The sequence below is a fragment of the Berghia stephanieae genome, chromosome 1, assembly GCF_034508935.2.
Source record: "Berghia stephanieae isolate SIO BIC M18660-M18661 chromosome 1, UCSD_Bste_1.3, whole genome shotgun sequence".
Lineage (NCBI taxonomy): Eukaryota > Metazoa > Mollusca > Gastropoda > Nudibranchia > Aeolidiidae > Berghia > Berghia stephanieae.
Window position 1 is genome coordinate 69,330,171 of NC_088360.1, and position 26,728 is coordinate 69,356,898.

Here is a 26,728-nt window from a genome sequence, read left to right on the forward strand (position 1 = left end):
ATCATTATCATTATCATTATTATTATTATTATTATTATTATTATTATTATTATTATTATTATTATTATTATTATTATTAAACCATAAACAAAAGCTCGATCACCGGTGAGGTGTCTTTAAACTATGACAAGTCTTTCAGATAGTGTTGGGAGAAATCAGAAATTTATGATATCGATAAGATACAACATATCGTATCGTATCGTATCGTATTGTTTTTAAATGCAAAAAAAATTCAATGGCACTCCAAAAAGTTAAACTTATCGAAAATATCGTTAAAATCTTAGTATTACACACACACACACACACACACACACACACACACACACACACACACAACACAACACAAACCAGACCTATCTTGTTTATTGTGCCGTCGTCAATACAAACTTTTCTTTCTGGATATTTTTATACCAAGTTAGTCTTCTTCTTCTTCTTCTTCGTCTTGTGGAAACCTCCAATATTGTCGAGGATCACTCCACAGTTTGTAGTGTTTTACATTTCAAACTTGCTAAAACTCTGCACATAATACTAAAACCACATAGATTAAAAAGTCACGTTGTGAACTCCAGCAGTCGCGTGAAGGCAAGTTGGCAACCGTTTTCAGCCACTTCAGCTGGGAGGCTATTCCATAGTCGGGCAGTGGAAGGGAAAAAACGAATACATGTGGGCGTCTGTTTTTGATGTTGGGATGGTTACTCTTGCTGTGTGTCCCCTCGTATTTCTTGTGCCGATATCTTTGATGTCGTTTGGAAGTTTAAGGCACGAATTTTTGTAGTAGATCTTGTGGAACAATTTAAGTTTATCTATCTTTCTTCTCTTTTCCAGAGGTTCAAGGCCAATCCGTTGTGATATTTCAGACGCACTTGAGAAAGGATCGAATGTGTTTGTGATGCGTCTTGCTGTTTTTCTTTGGATGTTTTCTAAGGTGTCGATGTTTTTCTTTGTATATGGGTCCCAAATTGAGCTGCCATACTCCAAAATTGGTCTAACAATAGTTTTAAAAGCAAGGGTTTGAGTTGTGATTGGGCATCTTTTTAAATTGCGGGTGATGTAAGCGCTTGTTTGATTTGCCTTTGAAGCCAGGTGACATATGTGGTCATTCCATTTGAGGTTTTTAGCAAACTCAATGCCAAGGTATTTTGCTGTCTTTACATGTTCCAGGTTTTGACCATGAAGTTGGTATTCAAATGTTATAGGTGCTTTCTTATTTGTGATGGTTAGAACATTGCACTTTGATACGTTAAATTCCATTTGATTTATTGTTTCCCATTCTTGTAATTTAGCTAGATCGTCATTTAGTGTTTTGCAGTCGTCTGTTGTTTTTATCTGATTATATAGTGCTGTGTCGTCAGCAAAGAGGCGCACTTTTGACCTTATATTCGTGGAAGATCGTTTATGTACACTAAAAATAGGACGGGCCCAAGGACTGAGCCCTGAGGTACGCCCGATGTCACCATCCCGATAGTGGAAGTCTCGCCGTCGACAAGAACTTGTTGGGTGCGATTGTCCAGAAAAGTTGCAATCCATTGTAAGGTTTTGTTCCTGATACCAACGTCATACAATTTCTGGATAGTCGTGAGTTTTTACTGCATATTCATATAGATAGAATGCGCTTGGCCGAGGAGTTCATAACATTGCCATCCGGAAGTATAACGGACCAACACACAAACTCTGTGTAACCATGAACTTTTATAGTCTGGTTAATACAGTGTAGTGAGAACAACTCACAAACGCGGATGGCAAAAACAATAACAAAGGCCTGAGTGACGTCATCTGCATACTATCTATATAATTTTTAGTGATTTACCACGAATGTTTGTGTGTGTGTGTGTGTGTGTGTGTGTGTGTGTGTGTGTGATACTAAGATTTTTACGATATTTTCGATAAGTTTAACTTTTTGGAGTGCCATTCAATTTTAGTCAACAAGTAAAACACCATTGTCACTACATTAACAACAGCAATGTTTTTGACGAATGTCCCAATGTCAACAATGAGTGAATTGTACCCAAACAAAGAAAGAAAACAACAACAACCAAACTGGAGACTTAATTTACACATTCTATTGTATACAATATTTTTATATGCAGTGTTGAATTCAATTTTACTGTGATACCAAGACACAAGAATATAAAGGTGGAAGACGAAAACAACGCTCAATAAAAACCGTTATCGGTCATCGACCATCATGATGCCTAACCTTTCGACCCCCACAAACACTTACGACCATACAATGCTCTGACTCGATTTGTGGTGAACGATTTTCAAAATCTAATGGCACCAGCATTATGTACTTTAATGCACGATCGGTGAAAAATAAAGCGGCCCTCATTAATGATAATATGATTACCGATGCCAGTAGTGACATTGTTTTTATAATGGAAACAAGGCTTGCCGAAAACGGAGACCAGAAAACCTGCCCCTTACAACATAATTTCACATCCACGTTCTACTGGTCCAGGAGGCGGTATCTGTATTATTTATAAAGACCATCTGAAACTGAAATTCGAAAAAGTTACAACGTGCCCATCATTCGACCGTCTCAAATTAATAACTTAATACTACATTCTTTTGTCTATACCATCCACTACCATCGGCGCAGAATTTCTCGACTTATCAAGATTTTGTTCAGAACTTTGAAAGCCTGATTGAGTCATCGACTGAGTACTCAGAACGCTTCGCCATCATATACAAAATCGATGTACCTACGCCAAGGAGATACAAAATTATGTACAGGCTTCGTCCAGTCTTTTGTACAAAACTTATGCTACAGAAATATTTCAAATAAACATCCATTGCCATTATGTGCTATTGAGTCTAACTATTTAAGCATAGCGTGTCTAATAATATATTTTTCTATACATCCACCATTCTTTTTTTACTTTTAGAAAATAAATACGACCCATAGTGATGGCGCCAGAAACGAAAAAAAAAGTATATATATATATTATATATATATATATATATATATATATATATATATATATATATATATATATATATATATTATATGTGTGTGAGAGAGAGAGAGAGAGAGAGAGAGAGAGGAGAGAGAGAGAGAGAATGTTTGTGTGTAACAATAATAATAATAATAATAATAATAATAATAATAATAATAATAATAATAATAATAATAATAATAATAATAATAATAATAATAATAATAATAATAATAATAATAATAATAGAAGATTGGATAACAAAGCGGTAATTTTTCAAATTGTCAGGGTCTAAACTCGGTTTCTTAATTAGAGGGGTTACAATTGCTGATTTATAGCAATCGGGTATAGATCCGGAGGATAACGTATATATCATTAATAATCAAGGTTACATAGTCAATGGTTGGATCTAAACATTTCATGAAAAGTCGTATGTTTATAGTTATAGGATCAATGACGCATGATTTGGGTGCAGATAACACTATGACATCTCTGACTCCGAAGAGCTAACCTCCCTAAATTTGTGGAAAGTCGGTCCTTCAAAAGGCATGACGTCACACACAATGGCTATGTCACCCTGACCCGAATCAAGCTCAGTTCTTATTTTCAACACTTTTCCATGAATACTGTGCAAAAGATTCTTTTAAGTCACATAATGGGATATTGGATGGTAATACATTTGATTTTGACTTTCCACTGCTTTCAGCAATGAAGTTAAAAAGATTCCTTGAATTTGGGCACTCTTCAATTATGTTCTTATATGTAGTAGGTGCGAAAATCCATGGCGCAGGAGGACGATTTGTGACGTTCCAGTACGTAAGGATGCGTGTTTCTCCAGAACCGTCGATAGGGTGTTGTTAAGGACGGTCGAAAAATTCGCATTATCCTATATTTTGAAGTCAACTCGTCCTTGATATCTTCGTTGAATGTCTCGATGGCGCGGAGATTGGTGGATGCGATTTCTAGTTTCACTCTTTCGTTGGATAAGAATAACAAGGCTAATTAATATCGATATGGAATTTTGAAATCAATATGATTCTTATCGATATATCGATATTACAATATGGTATGCCCAACCGAAGTCTCTCATCTCTGGCTTTCGCTTTCGTTCAATTCCAATTAAGTTCAATTTTCCAACGAGACGCGTTCTCCTTTAAAAATGACGGAAAACGACGATGATTCATTCACTTATGATCCTGGTAATTTGTTTTTCTTCTTCTTCGTATAATAATAATACTATTAAATATTATTATTATCATGATCGTTCTCCTTGATATGACTGAAGTCGGAATGGTGAATTATCTAGGCACTTTGATAACTCCAGTCCAGTGACCGCCGATAGGCTCACTGTAAGATGAAACTCGTTTTTTGGAACTTTATTTTTGACCTTTTACTGTTTTGGTCACCATGGCGTTATTTGTGAACCTATGTGACTAACTTTGGTATCATTATAAAGGGCACAAAACAAGCTTTCTAACGGTGTATTTCATTCTCAATTCCTGATTGTATTTCTCAGAAAGCTTATGTAATAAAAATTTATAAATTTTTGAATTATAAGAACTTTTTAAATTATGGATACATTTTAATTATACTTCATACATCGATAGACAATTAATTGAAGAATATCTCTGCCAAATTTCATCAAAATTGATACACTCGCTCATTATTTTATTTTTTCCGCCATCAACCCTACTTTTTAGGACTAAAACCTCATATTTTTTCCCCTTTTCATTTATCCATAATTTTTTCCATACTTTCCATCCATAAAAATGATTTATATGAAAATAAAGCTTATTTTCTGACCATTAAAATGATACCCAACACTTGCCATTTATTTTTTAATTGAAACAAAATTACTGAAAACAATAAGTGGGCCATGTTGACTGCAAAATTCAAAATTTCCCGATCGCCGCGAGATGCTGGTTTTGAGGCAGCGGAGAGATCACAGATTCTCTCTGTAAAATTGACAAGAAATTTCAATTGAAAAATATAGATAACTCTGGAACCGTAGGTCGTAGAGAAACAAATAAGGTATCAAATTATATGTTTTTTCAAGTCCCATCCCCCTGACTGAGTCAAATCAAGATATTTTGAGTTTGAAAATTTTATCAAAGTGCCTGAATTATCCACTGAATTCACCGATTAAAAAGAAAAAAAAAAAATCAATTCCCTCGAGATCCCTTCCCTTTCCTTTTTCTTACGCATTGAGCCAACTTCCCCTACTACTACTGCACTCACAATAGTAAGCATACATTTAAAAACTCGTGGGTCACTCTATGTTGATTCCTACTGTCCTCCTACCTTACTTTAATTAATTTTGATTTAAATAATAAAATAAACTAAGGCCTTCCTTCAGTAAGCTCTTATTTTAAAGGGAAACAACCCCATTATTCCTTAACCAAACCTGAGAAAAGATAAAACCTAGTAACTTTAACTAACTGTAATAGTAATAGGAAAAACAAAGGTCAATTTTTAGCAAAACACCATCAAGTTCATCAAGTCGAGCGTCAAGCATGAATATATGATGAATATTATGATGATAGATAGTAGATAGTTCATACTCATTGTATGAGTCATACATACAGCGCTACAACAATGTTTGGATGCTGGAAACTGGTGAAATCACCACCAAGTTAAAGCACGTTTTTACGCAATTGTAAATGTAATGTTAATGATACCAAATTAAAAAAAATTTTAAAAGGAAATAAAAGTTATGTTTGTAGTTTATTTAAAGGATGTACAGTGCAACCTCTCTATAACAACATTGTCAGACTGGAAAAGAATGTCGTTATAGAGGGTTGTCGTTACAGAGACTTCAAATTCCATTTTCCTCTGTAGTTTATCAGGGTTTGGGACTGGCATGTATGCAATTGAATTGCATACATTCAATTTTCTTTTCTTTCTTTTCTTTTTCTTTTTTTTTTTTGTTTTGTTTTTTTCGTTTCTTTGGGGTTATTTTCTGTTTTAATATTTATATGGTGACTTTCATGTCAATGTTTCCTGAACAAGTCATCAATCACAGTCTGTCTCGCTCGGTCTGGAGGAGATAGTGTTGAGTTATTCGATCAATGCTCGAGTGCCAAGCCATGAATAATTATTCGAGCAGCAAGCGGTAAAACGAGTATTGGAATTATTTCAGACCATACCAATTCAGTTTTAAAATCGGCTTAATTAGGAGTATACTTTTTTCCTTTCTTATTTAAAAAAAATTTTTTTATATTTTTTTGTTGAAAAAGATACTTAAAAAATCATTAATAAAAGACAATAATTTCTCTGTGTCCAATTTTCACCACACGTGGCTTTTTGCAGCCCTAATCATAACCCACAACGGACAAGTCACCTGTGTCAAATGAGACACTGATTTGGGGGGGGGGGGGGGGGTTCAAATTAATCACTGCTTGGATGATGTAGGAGTTGTCTATGGCTACATCTCCACACAGGAAGTCTCCAGTCAGTCTAAATTCATCACCGCAGGTGAGGACAGCCTCGAAACCTCCCGCCAATCTCGTCACAGGACAGTGTAAGATTATGTGGTCTGTCGTCTCTGGCGTTCCCTGACAGTGGGGACAGTTAGATGACTACCTCAGACCCCATCGATGCACGTTTGCAGCAGTCCCTCCATGGCCTTTCAGTAGTCGGTTTGAGGCGACCCACTGTTTTCGATTGCCATTCCTGAAGCCTGGCATAAATTCTGTTGGGTCTTTGATTACCCTACCTCCCTCGGGCATGGTATTTGTCCAATATTCCTTCCAGGCATCCCCAATATCGAAGTTTTGCAGTTTGAGTGGTAGAAGGGTTTTCTGGTTGAGTCGTGATGTTCTGGAGCTTCATTTATGATGGTTTTTAATGGGGTAATTAGGGTGAAGTCTTTCAGTTAGTTGCTTGGATGATGTCACCTGCTCGATTACCTGCTCGTTATACAGGATTTGATGAGCACCTCTCCATGAGCTCATTACCCGTCTGACTCAAGACTAGGACTAGGAGACAATCTCACACCATCAGTTCATTGTATGTCCTATCAAGAGCATTCATTGGTTGGGAAGCAAGCGTTCTCATTGGCTAATGTGTGAGTATGGAATATCATTGATCAAAGAGTAAGTGTTTTCATTAACTACGTGTCTTACAAGTATGGGATACCTTTGGCCGAAAATCACGCCTTTTGAGGCTATGAGGAAAACTTCATTGGTAGAACAGCTAGCAGTTTCATCAACCCAGGAATTTCAATGATGCTATTCAGGATTTTTTGCTAAAATGTATGTCACTACAGAGGGTATTTTATTACTAACACTAACATCTAGGAAAAATAATTGGGACCTGGCCACCGTGTCACTATTGAGAGGATGTCGCCATAGCCTGTGATACCAAAACTCTGGTTTCACCGGGGAAAATTCCGGATTACGGGAAACTTCCATCAAATTCCGGTGAGGTCATATTGTTCCAAGGATGCCGCCCCTCCAACCACCACATCATCATCACTGCTACAAATGCTACAACCACCTCATCACATCATCACAACCACTACTACTACAACCATCACCACCACATCATTATCACTTCCACTACTACTACACCGTCACCACCGCATCATCATCACTACAACTACCGCTACACCCACCGACACCACATAATTATCACTGCCATACTACTACACCACCACCACCACAACATCATCATCACTACCACTACTACTACACCACCACATCATCATCACTACCACTATTACAACACCACCACCACAACATCATCATCATCACTACCACTACTACAACCACTACCACTACATCATCATCACTAGCACTACTACTACAACCATCACTACCACCACTACTACAACCACCACCACCACATCATCATCACTACCTCTACCTCTACAACCACCACCACCATATCATCATCACTACCTCATTGTACACATTTGCTCAAGAGTGTATGTATTATTAAGTTTGTTATTTTTTAAAGCATTTATTTACAATCATACACTCTTTTTGTGTACTTAAACACTTTAGTCTGTTTGTTGATCTGGACATTCTTTATAAGGAGTTCAATGTAGTATTTTCAGGGTGGGTCATATCAGATTTATAAGTTGATACTGGAAGTAGATACTATTTTTATAGTCTATAAAGAGTAATTTGTTCATTGCTTTAAATTATCAATTATGATATTGCTAGTATGGTCTAATTGTCCATCATCAAATTTAGTGCTATTTGTCGTCTTTGCGAATGTATGCATTTTTTCAAAATCTTACTTATTTTGGATCTCCATTGTACATATTGTCATGGGCAAGGGTTGGCAGCACTGCAACAACTACCACCTCATCATTATCTCTACCACCATTACTAAAACTACCACCACATCACCATCCCTACCACCACAACTACAACAACCACCACCACACCACCATTTCAAATCTTAAAAGAAAAATAATACCTAACAAATTGGCAGCAAAGGCAGAGTATTTAAATACCATGGAATTTATTGTTCAATCAAATGCTTGGTATCTTCAGCTAAGTTGAAGGAAAGCGAACTTGAGGCCCTTACACTGGTGTGGGAGCAGCAGTTAAGGAGTTGATGTGTCCCCACTAGTGGAGAAACTAAAGCTTTGAAGGGATATAATTTGTTGTTTTAATCCTTGAATTGAAAAAAAACAAAAAACATTCACCTTGAAAACTCCTGAATTTCAAAATGGAATTGCTATCGGAATCCTGTGACTGTACTGATTTGGCTATCTGGAGAAAGATTTTAAAAGAATGAGAGAAAAAAAAAGGACTGTTACACAGGATTATGCTTTTTTGATGCGCAAATTAAATCAAGGAACAGAAAAATATCTAAATCTAGATTATGTTATTTAATAGTCCAAACATACTTCTGTTTTGAGTCATGACGGCGTTGAGTGTTAGGGTGTCCTGTGCTAGCTGGTTGAAAAGTTGGCCACTATAGATATCAGTTTTGTTGGAAAATTCCCTATCACAGATGCTTGATTTTTAAACTACGTTTTAATTCCAAGGTACGTAGTTATATAAGACCCGTTTGTCATTTAAACTTTTCACACGTTATTAAAGATTTGCATAAAAATATACATCTACCCATGGCGTATACTTTAAATGTTCTCATATATTATTAATTCTTTCACTACTTGTTACGCAGATTGTGTTTAGCAAAAAACAAATGCCAAATAAATAAACATCTTTGATTGAGAGGCATTTGATAAAAAAATTAAATGCGTATAAAGAAAACATTACAGGGTTTTTTTCCCGTCACAAATATGCGAAATGTAAACTCCATCCTTTAAAAAAAAAAAAAAATTTCTTGGTCTGATCCTGATTTATTTTTTGTCAACCAAGATTTTGTAACAGTGGAGGCTCAAAAGAAATAAGCATACACCATTTGCAGATGTATTTATCTTGTCAAAGACCATTATGTTACACTTATGAAATTTAATCTGGTCCCTGTCAAAACACATTGCTGTAAATAGATGCTCATTAAAACTGCAATCTTCCTCATTTGAGCCCAAATCTCCCTGATTTTCATCCCGCAACTCCCTCTCAACAAATGTTATTTTTCTTCATATGTACAAAGATTTCCACAATATTCCAATCATGCGATTTATTGACAATGACAACTGGATTTCTCTTGACTGCATTTTATTTTTCTCACAAAACTGAGTTATTTATTGGTCGGGGAAAAAAATGATCCAAGAGACAGATAAACTGAAGTCACAAATATATCACTTCCTATCCAGTATGCAAGAAATAAACAGGTGTCTATTAAAAAGTTTTTCATTGAAATAATGGATGTTATGTCGTAAGTAGATGGACTACCGCAAAATTTCATTTATTCTCTTTTCCAGGATCTGCAACCCTGTAAAACGTGAATTTTTTCTCTGCATATGCAATGACAGCAATAAATAATTATCTTCTTTCAATTTTCAGCTGTAAATTATGATGATGACACCATGGCCCAACAGCGTGATATTGAAAAAGAGGTAACTTTAAAGAATAATTAAAAATCATCCAGTTGTTAGCAATATTGTAGTTTTTCAGAGTATTTTTTTCTTCGTATCAATATCAATAAATCATGTCTCTAGGAAAACAAAATGGCAGCAGCTATATTTATTCCCGAGATGATCTTCTCCGACTTAAGCCATCGCCACAGCCACTTTTATTACCACCAAAATCATAACTATCCTACAATATAATATTAAAGAAACTGAAAGGGTCACTCAATTTCATGGTCAACGCTAATTGGGACGTCACTAAATTGGGATGATTTGTCGGGAACCAAGCTGTCCTAATAAACCGGCTTGGACTGTATTTCATTATCGATAAAAAAAAGATTAAATTGTAATTATTGAAGAATATAAAGGCACGAAGTCATGCAATTTTTGGTGAATGATTCAAGAATTAAATACTTTCAAAACCAGGGTGGAAAATTATCAAACATTGAAAAATTTACAACTCACTTTCGAATTGATTCAATGCCATTAGATTCCTCTAAAAAAAATCTTTCCTTAACTGAAATAGAGCGTATTGATTAGTTGTTATTTTAAGTAAAATTCAAACCTTAGAAATGGTTATAAATGTAACAGGATTTGTACTTTTTGTTTTCAGTCAGTGAATGTGTCATTACATCAATGTATTAAATAAACAAAACAAAACTACTCTTATCAAAGTTAAGCAATTTCTCTTTTTCATTGAAAGTCTAACAACTAAAAAATTTTTTTTGGTTGTATTTGATTATAATAAATAAGATATTTTCCATTTTTCTATAGATTGCAGCAACACAACCACTTATCTCAGTTATTTTGAATTTTGATGACATTGCAGAGGAATATGCCAAAGAGGACGGTGTTTATCTGAAAAAAATTGAGGTAAAGTTGTATTATTATGAAATAACACTCAATTCCATGCCTTATTGAGACACTTCCATTCCTATGGCGAATGTTTTAACTGAATAGCATTATAAAGGTATGGGAGTATAGTGACAAATGAATGATGGTGGTCGAGGATGGTTTGAAATTGGAAACGATAAGAGAAGGATGTGTGTGCAAAGTAGATTTATTCTTTCTTAATAAGAACAATTTGGGTTTGATTTATCTCTTAAAAATCAACATTTCAATTTTCAGGATTTGAAAACAAGATACAAGTCTATCAGGAGAACTCGAGGGGATGGTAACTGCTTTTTCAGGGCCTTTGGATTTGCTTACTTGGAAAAGTTACTCAAAGATACAGTGGAATATAAAAGGTGTGGTATATGATATTTATAAGAAGAAGAATAAGAATATACTTTATTCATCCAAAAAGATGGAAATTCGTTTACAGACGTGGCATGCATAAAAATGTATAAATATAAAGTTAAGAATTTATGGCGACAATGTATATTTATATGTTTGATGGCACAGGAAGATCAGTCAGAACTGTAGGCCAATGGGGAAGAGAAGTCATAACTCCACACCTTCCACTCTTCCAGTTCCAAACTCCTCAGAAATGTTCATGTTGTAACGTAACCAGTCCTTCAGAGGACTATTAATGAATTGGTTACATATTGAATCATAAGATGCATAAGTTTTTTAGTAGCAGGATGTATAGACAGATTCCTAGGATAACAGGACATAAAAGAGCGAGGATGGATTATCTTTGTTGATGACCAGCATTTGTTTAGACCAGAAAATATGATGCCATCACTCTGAAAAATAATAATCTCAATTACACAAGGAAAGTATCTAGTCCTCTGGAAGAATGATTTTACATTTCCAATGAGATTGGACCCATTTTGTGATATCACACTTTTGCTCCCTATTATTTTCAAAAATCATTCATTATAGGATGGAGACTATTCGTTAATGGAATGTATTCTACAATTGTTTTTAGGTTTAAGACCATTGCAAAGAAGTCAAAAGATGAGCTTGTTTCCCTTGGGTTCCCACAATTTACTTTGGAGGATTTTCATGATACAGTGAGTATTTTATTTTCATCAATTTGTTGTGTTTTTCGTTGTTTTTGTTTTTGTTTTTTTTTTTTTTTTTTTTGGGGGGGGGGGGGGGGGGATTGGGGTCTAGTTTATATCATTGTCCTGCAAGTTTTATTCATAATTAAAAAAAACATTGAAAAACGTTTTAAATGAAATTATCATTTTACTCGTAAACAATCAATAACAACAGTGTTTTTTCCCATTTTAAGTTATTTAAAAAGAAATATAAAAACTAAACAAAGAGATTCTTATTTTTTTATTGTTATTATTATTATTATTATTATTATATTATTATTATTATATTATTATTATTATTATTATTATTATTATATTATTATTATTATTATTATTATTATTATAGTAGTTGTAGTAGTAGTAGTAGTATTGTTGTTGTTGTTGTTGTTGTTATTATCATTATATCATTTCCAGATTGAAGGTTTGCGTCTTCGTGTGTACATTACAATTTATTCTGAAATAAGCATTCTTTTGATCTTAAAAGCATCAATTTCTCCTCCTCACCTTATCATCTTCTTTTGTCCTCAGTTCATGGATATAGTATCTCAAGTAGAGGATCCTGGGACGATTGACAAGATTTTTGAGACATTCAACGATCAGGGACTCTCTGACTACTTTGTTGTTTACCTTAGGTTGGTTGCCTTGTCTTTATCACATTTTTAATAAATATTTAATTAATCTGACAATGCTGTTCCTCAAGTAATCATATGAAGCCACCAGTGTCATAATTTTAGTTTTCTTTTCGAAGTGACTATTTGTAATTCTACTGTAAATAGGAAAAAACAACACCATTTCCTAATTGGTAGAACCAAAACCTGTTTGTATTGGGGGATAATTATGCGACTTCATTTTCTTGAACAGATAAGTCTCTTTTTATCTTGTGATTTGATCTCTTAAAACAAATTTTAAGTAAACAAGTAAAAGCATCCCATTAAAAAAATCACAGAATAAAAAGATACAAAAACGTCAAAAATCAAAGAGGCTATTCCCATTTAGGAGTTAGAAATAAAAATAGAATAAAATTAGTAAGGGTAGTCTTGTGGTGCAGTGGTTAAGGTTTGACCTCCTATTTTGGCCTGGGAGATTACTCTTGCTGTGTCTTCTATCTCCAACAAATCCTTTTCAAGGTAGCTTTTTGTCTTTGTCTCGGAATGAGATTACTTGGTTTTTGTTCTAGCTCAGGCTGAGAGGGAAACTGTCAAATATATAGTATGTTTTGGGAGATTATATTTTTGTTCCTTGAATATCATCTCTCAGTTGTGTATTTTTATATTTATTGATTTGAATATATTTTGTAAGCATTTGAGTTTATTCTACTTAGTGAGGTCCAGTGCTTTTGTCTGGATGAGATTTATTGGTGATCTCAAACTAAGTCCACTGATTGTATACTCTTGGAATATACTTCTGTTCCCTATTTGAACCATTCCCCTTCGTCTTACATTTTCTTGGATGCTTTCAATTGTAAATCGAGATTTAAAAAAAACTATCCCATTTTCTATTTAATCGTGCTGAAATGACCAAATGTGAGCAGGCGCCATAAAACCCTTAAGAACAAAAGAAAACAAACAAATCATCCAATCCCTTGTTGATACACCTCTCCAAACGATTCAAACAGATTATAGCTCAACAAGGAAGTTCAAGAAATGATATAATTAACAACATCAGTTGATATATCTCTATGTCTATAAAAGTTCTAAACTCACACTTTGGAATGGTCAACACTCAATTAAGAACATCGAACTAAAATATAACTGAAAAACTGAAGGCCACTCATGCCCCCTCATGTTTATGTATATAGTGAGTAAACATACTTAATTGCCCTGCAAATAAACATCATCTTTCTAAGGTACATTAGACATTTTTAGTACAACCGATCTTTCCAACACTATATATAGAATATTGATGTCTACCAGTAGCTTATTGTCATTAACAATAGGCAATTATAGAGGTGAACATTACTCATTCAATTCTCTTAATCAATTAAGGTTACTATTGGCTACTGTTGTTGTTATGATTACTTGTGTGCTATTAGCAATATGTATATAGACTGCGTTTTACAGTGGTTTTGGTTTTGTCATTGTCTATTCTGTCTGTACCTGTTTTTGGATTTGGCATTTCTTTTAGACTTGTCATGCTTTAGCTTGTGTTTTTTAAAGTAAAGTCATCTCCATGGACCTGAAGTTAATCATAATTGCTGTATTGGTTTAGATAGTGAAGGGAAAGAAACTTCTTTTCTATTAAGAGGGGGGGGGGGGGGGGGGGGGGGGAATGAAAACTGGTATCACCCTATGTCCCACTCATTCCACATTTATGTGTTCAGTGCACATTGCAGTTTTCGCATTGAAGCTATGTCCAAATCATAAGGAGAATTACCTCTTGAGTGGACACTAATATTCCTTTTAATATAACAGTCCCGACCATCAACATTATCTATTAATAAATTAAATGAGAATCAAAGCCTGATGATACGTCTTTCCTAAACCATGATTATGTATAATGCAAATTTATCACTATCAGTACTATATTTGTTCTGAGGGAAACTCTTCTTAACCATATTGGAAGTCATAGGACAAATAAGGCCAGCTTTTACATTTTTAAAAATTTCAAAATCGCTTCATTCATTGAAGTTGTGTATGACATTCCCCACCCCCACCCCCTCCCCCTCCACACACACAAAAAAGAAAAGATGATATTCAATATGTTTATATTCATTAACAAAATTCCAAGACCAGTATGTTTGAGACTTTTTTTTTCAATTTGGGAAACATCTTACTCTATTAATTATGAAATAAAATATTTCTGGCCAAAAGAAAAGGGTATTTGGTTAGTGTATGATAGAATATAGAGTGGTTGAGATATGATATAAAAAGAAAGCGTAGACAAATTTGAGTATTTGATTGTTGTTGGAAGGCTAAATTATTTACTTGATTTTAATAATAAATAAATACTGAGGAAGAAGAAATACTTCACAGGGTAAATAAATTTGCTTTAATAATATAAAAATTTTTTACTACAAGTGGCTTCCATAGCGACAAACTTTTCTCTCAATATACTACTGTATTGTTCGTCATGAAATAAGTTTCATATCCTTGTATCACTGTGTATTCAGTGACATCTTTAAGCTTCAAAGTTCATAACATGATGCGTTCAATAATCATTTATCAATTTTTTTTTTTTCTTTTCCCTAAATTATTTTTTAATCAAATGTAGTTCGGTCTTCAAACTTAAGCTTTCTACATAATGAAGAAGAAGAATTCTAAATTTTAGTTGAGAAAAGATCTTTCAGTGTGGTTATTGCAAAAAATTGAAAATAAGACTAAATATCTTAGAATTAATTTTACACAAAATTCATTTTCATGATATTCAGCAATTATTTGTGCAATCATCAAAATTCATATCCCAGATATCTCTTGTTTTACTTTAAATAGATTCATTGAGCAATTACAAATTGTTTGAAGCAATTACGGAACAAAATTTGATACATACTCATAATTTTCAATGTTAACAGCCATTTTTCAAATATTTGAGCTTCTTTAATTCTTTGTCACACTTCAAAATTATTGTCATGCTTTCAAGTTGCATATTATTGTTCTTTGAGTGATAGACTCTATTGTACATAAAACATTGAATAAAATAGCATCTTTCATTCCCATATGCAGGTTACTGGTATCAGGTCATCTTCAAGGTAATGAAGAAACTTACTTACCTTTTATTGATGAAATGAGAACAGTCAAGGAGTTTTGTGGTCAGGTGAGTCTATTTCATGTTTTGTGTTGTGTTTTTTTTTCATAAATTTTTAATAGTTTTCGTCTATGGAAGCCTTGGTCATTAGGAAGAGATGTTTAGTGAGAGAAATAATACCTGCAAAAATATATGTTGTTCACATCTTATATTTCCTGTAAAAGCATCTGATGGACTCAGGCTATTAAGGATTAAAGAATTAATTAAGATAAGAATCTTGAAAATATAAATTTCATTGGTATTTATTGATAAAACTTACATTTCTCTCATCAAAAGACACACAGACACTAGTGGTGCATGACAGAATGGATTAAAGATTGTCTATAGAAATATCTTTTCCTAAGTTTCGAATTCACAACAAAGAATGTTGTAGTATGAATGGGATAGATAATAACTCGGATGATTGCTTTTCTAAAGCTTTATTCGGCCTTAAAGAGGCTAAGGTTAACCATAGTTCCTAAAATAAAATAATAAAGGAACAATTACAAGATAATTAGTGATGTAACTTAAAGAAAACATACAACTTTCTCCATTCTAGAAATTTGGGATCACACACACACACACACACAAAATTCAAGAAGGAAATAGTTTGAATGTTATGAAACTTAAATTTCGAGTAATGTAACAAAAGCATAACTGCCAAATACCCTGCTAAAATCCAATTTACCCCGATTTTTTACTTGAATCCTGGAACACTATTATTATTATTATTTTTTTTTTTTTTTTTTTTTTTTTAAATTAATTAATTATTATGAAATATTTAGCAAGAGTATTTGATTAATTTTATTAAGGTTAAAGCGGTCATTTTAGTCACAATTTCAATAGTTTCACTTCAGGTCTGCTCGGAGCAACCAGTTTGCTCATTTGGCAATTCAGGACGACATGTGGTTTACCTGGCCATAATTTTTTTTTTTTAACGTGGTAATGTAAATTTATATTGTATTTTATTTACTGCCACTGCTGTTTGCTAAATTCTCTTCACAGCAGGTAAATTTGCTGCCACCAGATGACATATTTTTATACTTATTTTTTTCCATTTCTTTGACACTTTTACATTATCCATCACTGCAAATTGCTGGATATTTATTTGCACTTGAATCTAGTATGGTAATGACTGCATGTCAAGTGCCTTCTTCAGGACACAATACGGCACCAGAATTACGAGATTAGAGCCAGCTGTCCATCTACCCCTGAATTGACTGATTATTATGCCCTCTTACATTTCATATTTTTTTCCCCAAAACTTACTTAGATTTCAGTGCTTGCATACTGCCTCTATTGCTTGCAAAGGGTCGTCTTTGAAATAATTATTGTTCTATAATAGTGATGTGCGGCGAATTAACTTGAAAGTATATAATTTTGAGATAACATTTTCAATCTTTTAAAAATATTTTTCTGATGAGAATTGATATTTAAGATAAAAATAAAATGGATATGGGTAGCGTGTACATATAGGGAGTGGCATAATTAATATGGATATATCCGTCCAGGTTTACCCCAAACGAATGCAGTACTGATTTGATAATCAGGGCCTTTGCATTCAAACGTTCAAAGCAGGGAACTGAAATGTAGGATTTCCATTTCTAGTCAAAGATGTCACAACATCTTGATGATAACATGCAACTGAGGCAATACACACACTCATATCTTATATTTTGAAAATGAACTATTCCAAAACTGAGAGGTAGAAGGATATATCCAACTCTACCTTATATCCCTCACAATATCATTACTGTAGTGTAGGTACTGATTTACTTAAGTCCTTAACCCCAGTCGGATCATAGGCCATCAATGATGCTTTGACTCTTCCTTGTGGCTGTCTTCTCCAACATTTTACGAAAAAAAAACGGTATTTTATTTTATAATAAACATGTGTCTGCTCTAATTAAAATATTGAATGATGCTTAGGGTGTATTTTAAGATTATTTATATTCTAGAGCAGTGGGTATATTAGATAGCATGTAATTGTTGAAAGATAATGAAGAAAAATAACAATCATAAGTCGCATATTAACTCTGTCTGCAGGCAGGAAGCACAACCTTGCACTCATACTAAGTTATGAATCATGCAGGTGCCATGGAAAAGTATGGTAACAAGTTATTGTGTGACTGACTGTTTCCTTGTTGTGAATAAATGTCTTGAGTTAACTTGGGATTAGGGAAACGGCGATGTCAAGGAAGGCTACATGAGAAATGCATATTTTATAGGTGTATTTGATTAACGGGTGGAAGCCATTAAGGGTCATGATGAAATGGTTTAGTTTGAGTTTGGTCACGTTAGTGATGCAGATTCAATTGTCAATATTTTTTCTGAAGAATTCCGGGTGTTGGCCGCTTTTTGGAGAGAAAACTGCTGCTTGAGGTGACTCATGAACAAATTTGAATAAAATGGACCCATTTTGGTGCCTATGGCTAGTCCCAAGATTTCATAGAAATGGACATGTTTCAAATTTCATCAGGCAGTCCATTCTGACATGGTATTTAGGCGGTTGATTACATAAATGACCATTAGTCCCTAAACAGTGCTTTGGTGGGGTGACCTTTATGATTAAGATTGAATTCTTAGCTTAATTATGCAATGTCAGTTTTAATTTCTAAAAGCCTTCATTCAGACGTATGAGAATGAAATTGAAAAAAAATGTTTCTTAACTTTTAATGAACTACAGGAAAATTGTCATATTTGTTACAATACAACCAATATTTTTCTCATTCATATTTCTATTGTACATCACAAAATTGTTTATGGTTATAAGAACTTAATGCTGTGTTGTACATTTTGTTTTGCTGAACAAAATTATATATAGCTCCTATATTATTCCTTTTGAGTTACGAGTTTTAAAAATCTAATTTTATGTTGGACATACAGGTATGACGTTTCTGGGAAAATCTGGAAAATGGTCGGTAAGGAGAGAGTTAGTTTCAATCATCTTGACTTTCAACTCCATTTTCTTCACCTGTATTTCGACATAATTCCAGTTTGACTCGATTGATCACATATTATAGGAAGAAACATGCAGCCTGTAAGTAATGTGTTTTGAGTATATGAATATTATGATATAAGTATATTTTTTTCAAAAATTCTCTTTTTTTTGCTTTGTTTTAGGAAGTGGAACCTATGGGGAAAGAGAGCGACCACATTCATATTGTTGCCTTAGCCAAAGCATTAGGTGTTGGGATATCAGTGGAATATATGGACAGGGGGACCCAATCCAAATCTACCATGCATCACTTTTCTCCATCTGATGATCAGCAGGATCCCCAAACTCAATCAGCTTTGACTTTACTCTACAGGCCTGGTCATTATGACATCATTTACCCCTTATGATTTTGTTGGATTTCATTTGAGTTTTCATGTTGCAATATGTTATTGAAAATTAGATTAATTTCTTCAAAGTGTTTATAGAGCCTCAAGTATGAACATTCCTTCATGATCATATTTAAACTATTTGAAAGAAAATATCTCAACTGGGATGTCTCTGATAAAAAAAGTACAAAAAAGAAAAATTCCGAAAACACAAAACAAGGCGAAAAAAAAAAAAAAAACAGTAATAAAAATGCCGACAAATATATCAGAAACAGTGAAATTACAAAATTGTTTCCTTTTATTATTATAACATTACAAAGAAATTATGACCAGAATATTGTTGTATGATGGGTGATTGCATTAATATTTATGATCTTTGTGCCATGAGGAGGAATACACGATCATTCTTGTTTCTTTTTTTTGTCTTGTATATACGGTACTACGAGTTGATTGTGTCTATTGATGTTTTCTTTTTTATGCAAGATCCATACAATGGAAACATTGATCTTCATGATGACCGTAACTAAACAAATGACTCGCATCAGACTTGCTGGATAAGCTTTCTCTAATACTGAAAATAATCAGAAATAATCATTATTTTTTTTATTTACATATGAATTTAAAAGGTTGTTCAAAGTTCATTACTCTACATTAAATTTTCCAACTTGTCTCCCATAGATGCAGATAGATCACTTGTAATATCTTCTTTCCCTCATAGCTGTTTTCCCCTCCGCATTCTTGCAGCATACCTGATTTGTTGGCTTGACTTCCTTTCCTTCCAATTCTGCTTTTTGAGATCTATTTTTTCTCCTCTAACCATTTACAAGTCGTTTCTGGGATTCCATAGTGCTATCTTTGACAATTGGCTTTGATTTATTTCTTGTATTTTGACTCGTAATACAAGAGTTGAGAAATGTTGTTGACAACAAAACAGGTTTTTGTCTGTTTATTGACATTTATACCCTCCTACTCTTTGTTCATCTGATCCTTAAGTCATTTACATCATACTTTTTTGTGTGAGAATGTTTTTTTTGTTTGATAAATATGAAAATGAAAATTGCTTTATTCTGGGTTCAAATATGCAAAAATGAAACATGACAATTTTTTGTTGGTCTGTATATATTGGTGAAGATCTTGTGATTGTTAGAACTAGACTTTTGGGTCTCATTTAGATTGTGCGATCTACAATCTATTCACTTTTCCATCAACCTCTTTTTTTTTGACACAGAAATGATAAAAAATTGTCGCAAATGCTGTACACCCGCTTAAAAGTAAACAGACATCTCTTTGGTAATTCACACAGTGAATGGTCAAATCGAATGTCAGTTGAATTTGATTATTAGTTGTTGTCAAATACTTGTTATTAATGTTGCTCTTCTCATATTGCTTACACATTTGTTATGGATATGTGAACAATTTATTGATTAATTTGATATTAATCTTTTGTTTTGAATGATGATTTCTTGATGCATTTTTCTTTTTTACAATCAACCTATCTACAAGGTAGTATTTCATATTTATGTCTGCTGCAATGTTTGGTATTTGGTGATTAAATAACAATCTTAAAATAAAGTAAGTAGTTGCTTTGTCATTCTTTTGTAAAAGATTTAGAAATATACCAGCAGTTAATGGACGATAGTCTGTCATTAACTGACAAAACACACGGTTTTCATTTTAGCAAGAAATATTACTTTAATTACCGACCAAAAATAATGTCCTTCAATTTATTAAAAAGTCTTTTTCTTCTTTGAAGTCTATAATCTATTAGCATTTAAGGTCCCTTTAAGGTAAATGTGTTTTGGCCAAAATGGAAAAAAGAAAGTGTTTTGTCAGAGGACAAGGGTAAGGACCTAACATATCAATATCTATTATGGGAAGTCAGGAAGATCCTTTTTTATCTGTTTTCCTTTCCAGGATGATTTATGTCTTTGCTTTGGAGTGAGATTACTTGGTTTTGTCTTGGCTGGAGTCCTTGGCCGAGAGGGAGACTGTCAAAAGTATCGCATAAATTTTTGGGAATTGATATTGTTTCCTTGTAAATCATCTCTCAGTTATGTACTGTAATGAGTTTTTTTGTTTGTTTTTTAAAACTATTTTGAATAGAGTATTTTGTAAGCATTTAAGTGTATAACTCCCCTTCCATCGTGGGCAAAGGTCATTTGCTTTCTCTATCCACCATGTCTGTTTTTGCTTTCCATGTTGCTCTCTGTTTTTGTTCTGAATTGAGATTGCTCTGGTGGGGATCATTAGTCCTCAGCTGGGGGAGACAGTCAAATGTAAAATACCTTTTGTTGAGAGATTCTATTTTCTTACCATTCTGTGCGCGGGTGGTTGGATGGGAGCATCACCCTTGAATCATATACCTATGATGTTCGCATGGGTGTACGATCCGATAGTGATGTCGTTTCTTCTTCTCTTTACTAGCCTATCCTGCTTCTTTGGTTTGTGATTGTATTTTTGACAGGGGATATTTTTTTTCTGTAAATCTTCTGCCTGTTGGTTCTTGGTTATTTATAATTTAGCTTATGATATCTTTAGGTTATGATTTTGATTTACATTTGTACTATTTTTGTTAGATTGCTTGTTTTTTTGTTTCAGCGGTCTCTCATATAACCTCAATTGTGTTGGAAGAGACCTAAAGCAACAAACAAAAACAAATTACCATTCTGTCACTGTCATCTTCTAGCAATGACTATCCCGCACAAATCTTTGGGCCTCTTTTTCGCTCACGAAGTGCCCAAATTCGCGACAAATTATGGGACGAAGCCGTTTCGTACATGCTATTTTTAAAAATTAATTACGACGCTGTTTATAGATGAATATGACTGAAAGTTGGCACACAGTTAGAAAAGAAGTCATTTTAGATTATGTCAAGCGACAAAACTCGTACGATTACCAGAAGACCGTTAAAAATAGACTTTTACTCTTTGGAGTACAATATTTCTAAAACTACATAGAGGAGAGATTTTGTCGCTCATAAGGTTATATATGCACATTTCTTCTATTTATATTTCAAATTTCATTCGATTATGATAGGTACTTTTCCCGTATTCTCACAAAACATCAACCCAATTTGCATTTCAATGAGTGAAAATATGGAGACAGCCATTTTGCTCCACCATCGCGCGACACGAAAATGACGTGAGCGAGGCAAGGCTGCCACATGGCCAGACTTTAACCTGACCAAATTCGACTTCAAAAGTGGCTAAATAGAAAATCATATGGCTTTCGTACTGTTCACGCAGTACATATACTAAAAAAAAAATTTTAAATATGGCTTTCAATATTAATACTGGCCCACTTAAAATGAACTAAATTTTAACAAACAGAAAATTGAATAGACTAGGATAAATGTCACTGAGACAAACATAGATGAATAAAATGTAATAAAAGAAACAAAATTATATATTTGGCCACACATGTGGCCATCTGGCAACCTTGTTCGCGACGACGGATGACACAAATCCTCGCGCGCTTTTTAAAAATTATGGTATTGTTTCATTATGTCATAGGGATAGTAGATTAACACACTCTCTCTCTCTCTCTCTCTCTCTCTCTCTCTCTCTCTCTCTCTCTCTCTCTCTCTCTCTCTCTCTCTCTCTCTCTCAAATAAATACTAGAACTAACATAAGCCACGGTCTCACGGGACTGATTGATAATAATTCAGCAGGCATTTTTCTTGTCATTTGTATGGGTTGTAGACACAAGATTACACTTCGGAAAAGTTCCAAATGATCAATATTATGTATATTTTAAAACAAATTTATAGTTGACCCTAGCCATACAGCTCTAAAACTATACAAGTTAGAACTCTTCAGATGTCTTCATAATATTTTCTGATCATTTTGCCATAAAATTGCCAAGTTTTACTATCTCATTCCACGTATTAAGCGAGATACAGCCACAAACCAGAATAAAACGCAGAAAAAGCTTCCCATATTTTCCGTATTTTTTTCTCTTTGTGAGTCATCCAAATAATGACATCTTTGGAACTGCATAACTTTGTTATATATTAATGGATTTTCAAAATTCAAAAAGATTTTTACTCAGTGGAGATAGGGCTTTGATTTAAGAGTAGTTTTTCCTACCAAAATAGAAAACAAAAATTTTCATAGTCATTGCTACATCTTCTAAAGCATTTATATAGAGCAATATCATATGTGTTTTGAAATATGTTTTGAAACAATTACTGTCTCATCTTAAAAATAATTGTCTTGAAGAAAAATTTCAGTCTGCTTATAGGCAACATCATTCGACGGAAACCGCACTTGTTAGGGTTGTTAATGATCTCCTCTCTGTTATAGACAATGGTTCATGTTCTTTGCTGAATTTGCTTGACCTATCGTCTGCTTTTGATACTATTGATCACAATCTTCTTCTCAAACGTCTTGAAATTACTTATGGCGTGTCTGGTGCAGCGCTTGATTGGTTTAGGTCATATTTGTTTAATCGTAAACAGATTATTACGGTGGATGAATATAGATCGGAGGAAATCTTTCTTGATTGTGGGGTTCCCCAGGGTTCAGTACTTGGACCCGTTCTTTTTGTTTTGTACGTTGGCCCTCTGTCTAAAATCATCAGAAGTTTTGGTCTGTCTTACCATCAATACGCTGATGATACGCAATTGTACTGCGTTTCCAATATGAGAAATTTACAAGAAGTATCAGCCAATAGTAAAAATTGTATCCAAAGTGTTAAGAAATGGATGAATGAGAACAGACTGAAACTGAATGATGATAAGACGGAGGTGCTGTATGTGGGGAACAGGAAGTGGAAAAGTGAAACAGATTTGAAGTTGGGGGATGCCTCTATTCAAATTGTTGACAAAGTGAAAAACCTTGGCACATTCTTAGACTCTGGACTGTCGATGGAGCATCAGGTTAATAATTTGGTTAGATCTCTCTTTTTCCAACTAAAAAGATTGCTTCCATTAGACGGTTCATATCTGAGGATGTGACCAAGCACCTGGTTGTGTCCCTCGTACTATCGAAATTGGATTATTGTAATGCTCTGTTGTTTGGCGTTTCGCAATACAATCTGAAACGTCTTCAGATTGTCCAAAACAGCGCTGCCAGACTAGTATTTATGAAGCGTAGGTGCGACTCTGCCGGACCTCTACTTCATGACCTGCATTGGCTGCCTGTTGAGAAAAGAATTAAATTCAAAGCTTGTGTTTTAGTGTATCGTTGTCTTGAAGGTACTGCCCTTCCTACCTTTCAGAACTAATTGAAAGATATTCAAAACCCCGCCCCTTACGTTCGGCCAGTGATTCCACAAAACTAGTTGTCCCTCGAATTCGGAAAAATGCTGGAATGAGATCCTTTTCTCATTTCGGACCCTCTATTTGGAACGCCTTACCGCAGAGCATTCGTGAAAAAGAATCTTTGTCTATTTTTAAACGTTCGCTTAAAACATATTTGTTTCGATTTTAGTAGATGGTATGAGAAGCAAGATAGGTTTGGTTTGTGTTGTGTGTTGTATTGTGTGTGTGTGTATGTGTGTGTGTGTGTGCTTGTGTGTGTGAATGAGTATGTTTCAGCCAAAGTAATTTGTAATTTAAGCGCTTAGAGTCTGGTGTCTCGGAGTTATAGCGCTATATAAGTTTTCAGCATTATTATTATAATATCAATTAAAAGAAATCAAAAGGAATACCTGGGTGGGGTTCCTGACCTCCCATAGTGGGCAGGGGGGGGGGGTACATACTGTGTCTTATATCTGTTTTCCAACATGCTTTCTGTTTTTGTCTTGGAATGAGATTACTTGGTTTTGTCCTGGCCGTGGCCGGAGTCCTAGCTGGGAGGGAAACAGTCAAATGCATAGTTATTGTTCTGGGAGATGATATTTTTTTTCCTTGTAAATCATCTCTCTGTTATGTATTATTATATTTGTTATTCTGAATGTATAATGTTAGCACTTGAGTGTATTCCTCTTTGTTGGATTTTGTGCTTGTGTCCGGATGAGACTTATAGGTGATTTCAAACTAAGTACATTGGTGGTATGCTCTTGGAATCTACATCTGATCCCTATTTGTTCTCAGTTCCCCTATGTCTTACTTTTTCTCGGGTGCTTTAATTGTAATTCTAGAAATTTTTACTATCCCATTTTCTTCCTTTTTACTGGCGCTGATATAACCTAAATGTGTTGCAAGCGCCGTAAACCCCTTAAAAACAAACAAAACAAAAGGAATACAAACAAACAAAACCTCTACCTGATAGAACAATAGTAAAATAATGTTATGGGGAATTGGATTGATGTAATTTCAACACAGCTCACAGGGTTTTATGAGACAATAAAAATTCGTCAAAAAATTGTTGCATTAGTCCTAATTAAAATAATTTTGTTAAAACAACTGGATGCTTTACGGGGAATGCGTTTATCACAGATCCTATCCAACAGTTGTGTCACAGACAGCACGCATGGGCTCGATGGTTTCTTTTGGTGAACACTTTTATCATTCATTAAAACAACAAGCCACAACATTGAGATACCAGTTATGTGTAGAAAGGTCTTTTGTAATTATTCTTTGCCCACCAATCAAGGGACTGAATTTGGTAGATATTGCATTCACTCAACAGGTCAAACTCAAACGATTGCACAAAGTTATTACAAGTAAGTGCTTTTAAATGCGAAATATTGTCCCATTCCGGTGTAATGGTAGCACGATGATGATCGGTAATCAGACCCCCAGTCGAGGTCAACTGATTTAAAACTGGGTGGGGTTCCCGACCTCCCATAGTGGGCGGGGAGTTACTTGCTGTCTCTTCTCTCCTCCTGTGTCTGTTTTCTAATTACTTTCTGTCTTTGTCTTGAAATTAGATTACTTAGTTTTGTCCTGAGTCCTTGGCTGGGACTGGGAGGGAAACAGTCAAATGTATAGTTACAGTTTTGGGAGATGATAATTTTATTCCTTGTAAATCATCTCTCTCATATGTACTGTTATTTTTTAATTTTAAACATATGATTTATAAACATTTGAGTGTATTTCTCTTCGTGGGATCTTGTAGTAGTGTCTGGATGAGACTGGGTGAAACTAAGTACACTGATAGTGTGCTCTTGCAAACTACATGTTCCCTATTTGAACCATGCCCCCTTTGTCTTACTTTTTCCTCAAGTCCTTTTAATGGTACACCTAGAAAGGTTTTAATATCCACTTTTCTTCCTTTTTACTGGCGCTGATATGATCTAAATGTGTTGCAAGCGCCGTAAAACCCTTAAATACAAACAAACAAACATGAGGCCACCAGACTACACCACTGCTGGCATGGTGCACGCCACAAAACGATAGATTTAGATTTCAGTGTCTGTAACAACCTTGTGTTGCATGAGTATAAGGAAAAGCAACAAACAAACAAAAAGGAAAAGGAAGACAATAAAGAAATGTTCATAAAAGCCCCCCCCCCCCCCCCCCCCCCCCCCCCCCGGTTCAGTACCCACCAAGCCACTGCATCAGATCCCCATCAAAAGGGAGGTAAGTATGTTTTTAAATAAAGTTAGTTGTGGTGTCAGCATTTTAGGTTTATTGTAATTCATGTACTGTATATATTAATATTATGTATCAAGTTTAGTACTAACTTAGGTTCCGAAAACCCACATTACTAGCCCTCAAAACGACGATTAAACATGCAATGAAGATAAATCATCAAAATTAATACGATGATAATTATAATGATCTTAATGATAATGATGCTGGTGGTGATGTCTCGTTGAGAAAAACAACTTGGGGGGGGGGGGGGGGGGGGGGGGGGGGGGGGGGGGAAATGACGAAA

General features: G+C 34.4%; 1 protein-coding gene across 2 annotated transcripts; it reads left to right on the top strand.

Moving 5' to 3' along the window:
* The first annotated feature begins 3,700 nt into the window (after positions 1-3,700).
* LOC144980611 (ubiquitin thioesterase OTUB1-like) lies at positions 3,701-22,561 on the top strand. Of its 2 annotated transcripts, none has more exons than XM_078928293.1 (8): positions 3,701-4,135; positions 9,866-9,918; positions 10,705-10,803; positions 11,059-11,177; positions 11,804-11,888; positions 12,447-12,550; positions 15,578-15,668; positions 18,762-22,561. In XM_078928293.1, exons 1-8 carry the CDS (start codon positions 4,096-4,098, stop codon positions 18,981-18,983), a joined length of 813 nt encoding a protein of 270 aa, XP_078784419.1. In that variant the 5' UTR covers positions 3,701-4,095; the 3' UTR covers positions 18,984-22,561. The 2 variants fall into 2 exon arrangements, with proteins under 2 accessions (XP_078784419.1, XP_078784424.1); XM_078928298.1 differs by lacking the exon at positions 3,701-4,135 and adding an exon at positions 6,934-7,002 and having other exon boundaries at positions 18,762-20,534.
* Positions 22,562-26,728: the final 4,167 nt, after the last annotated feature.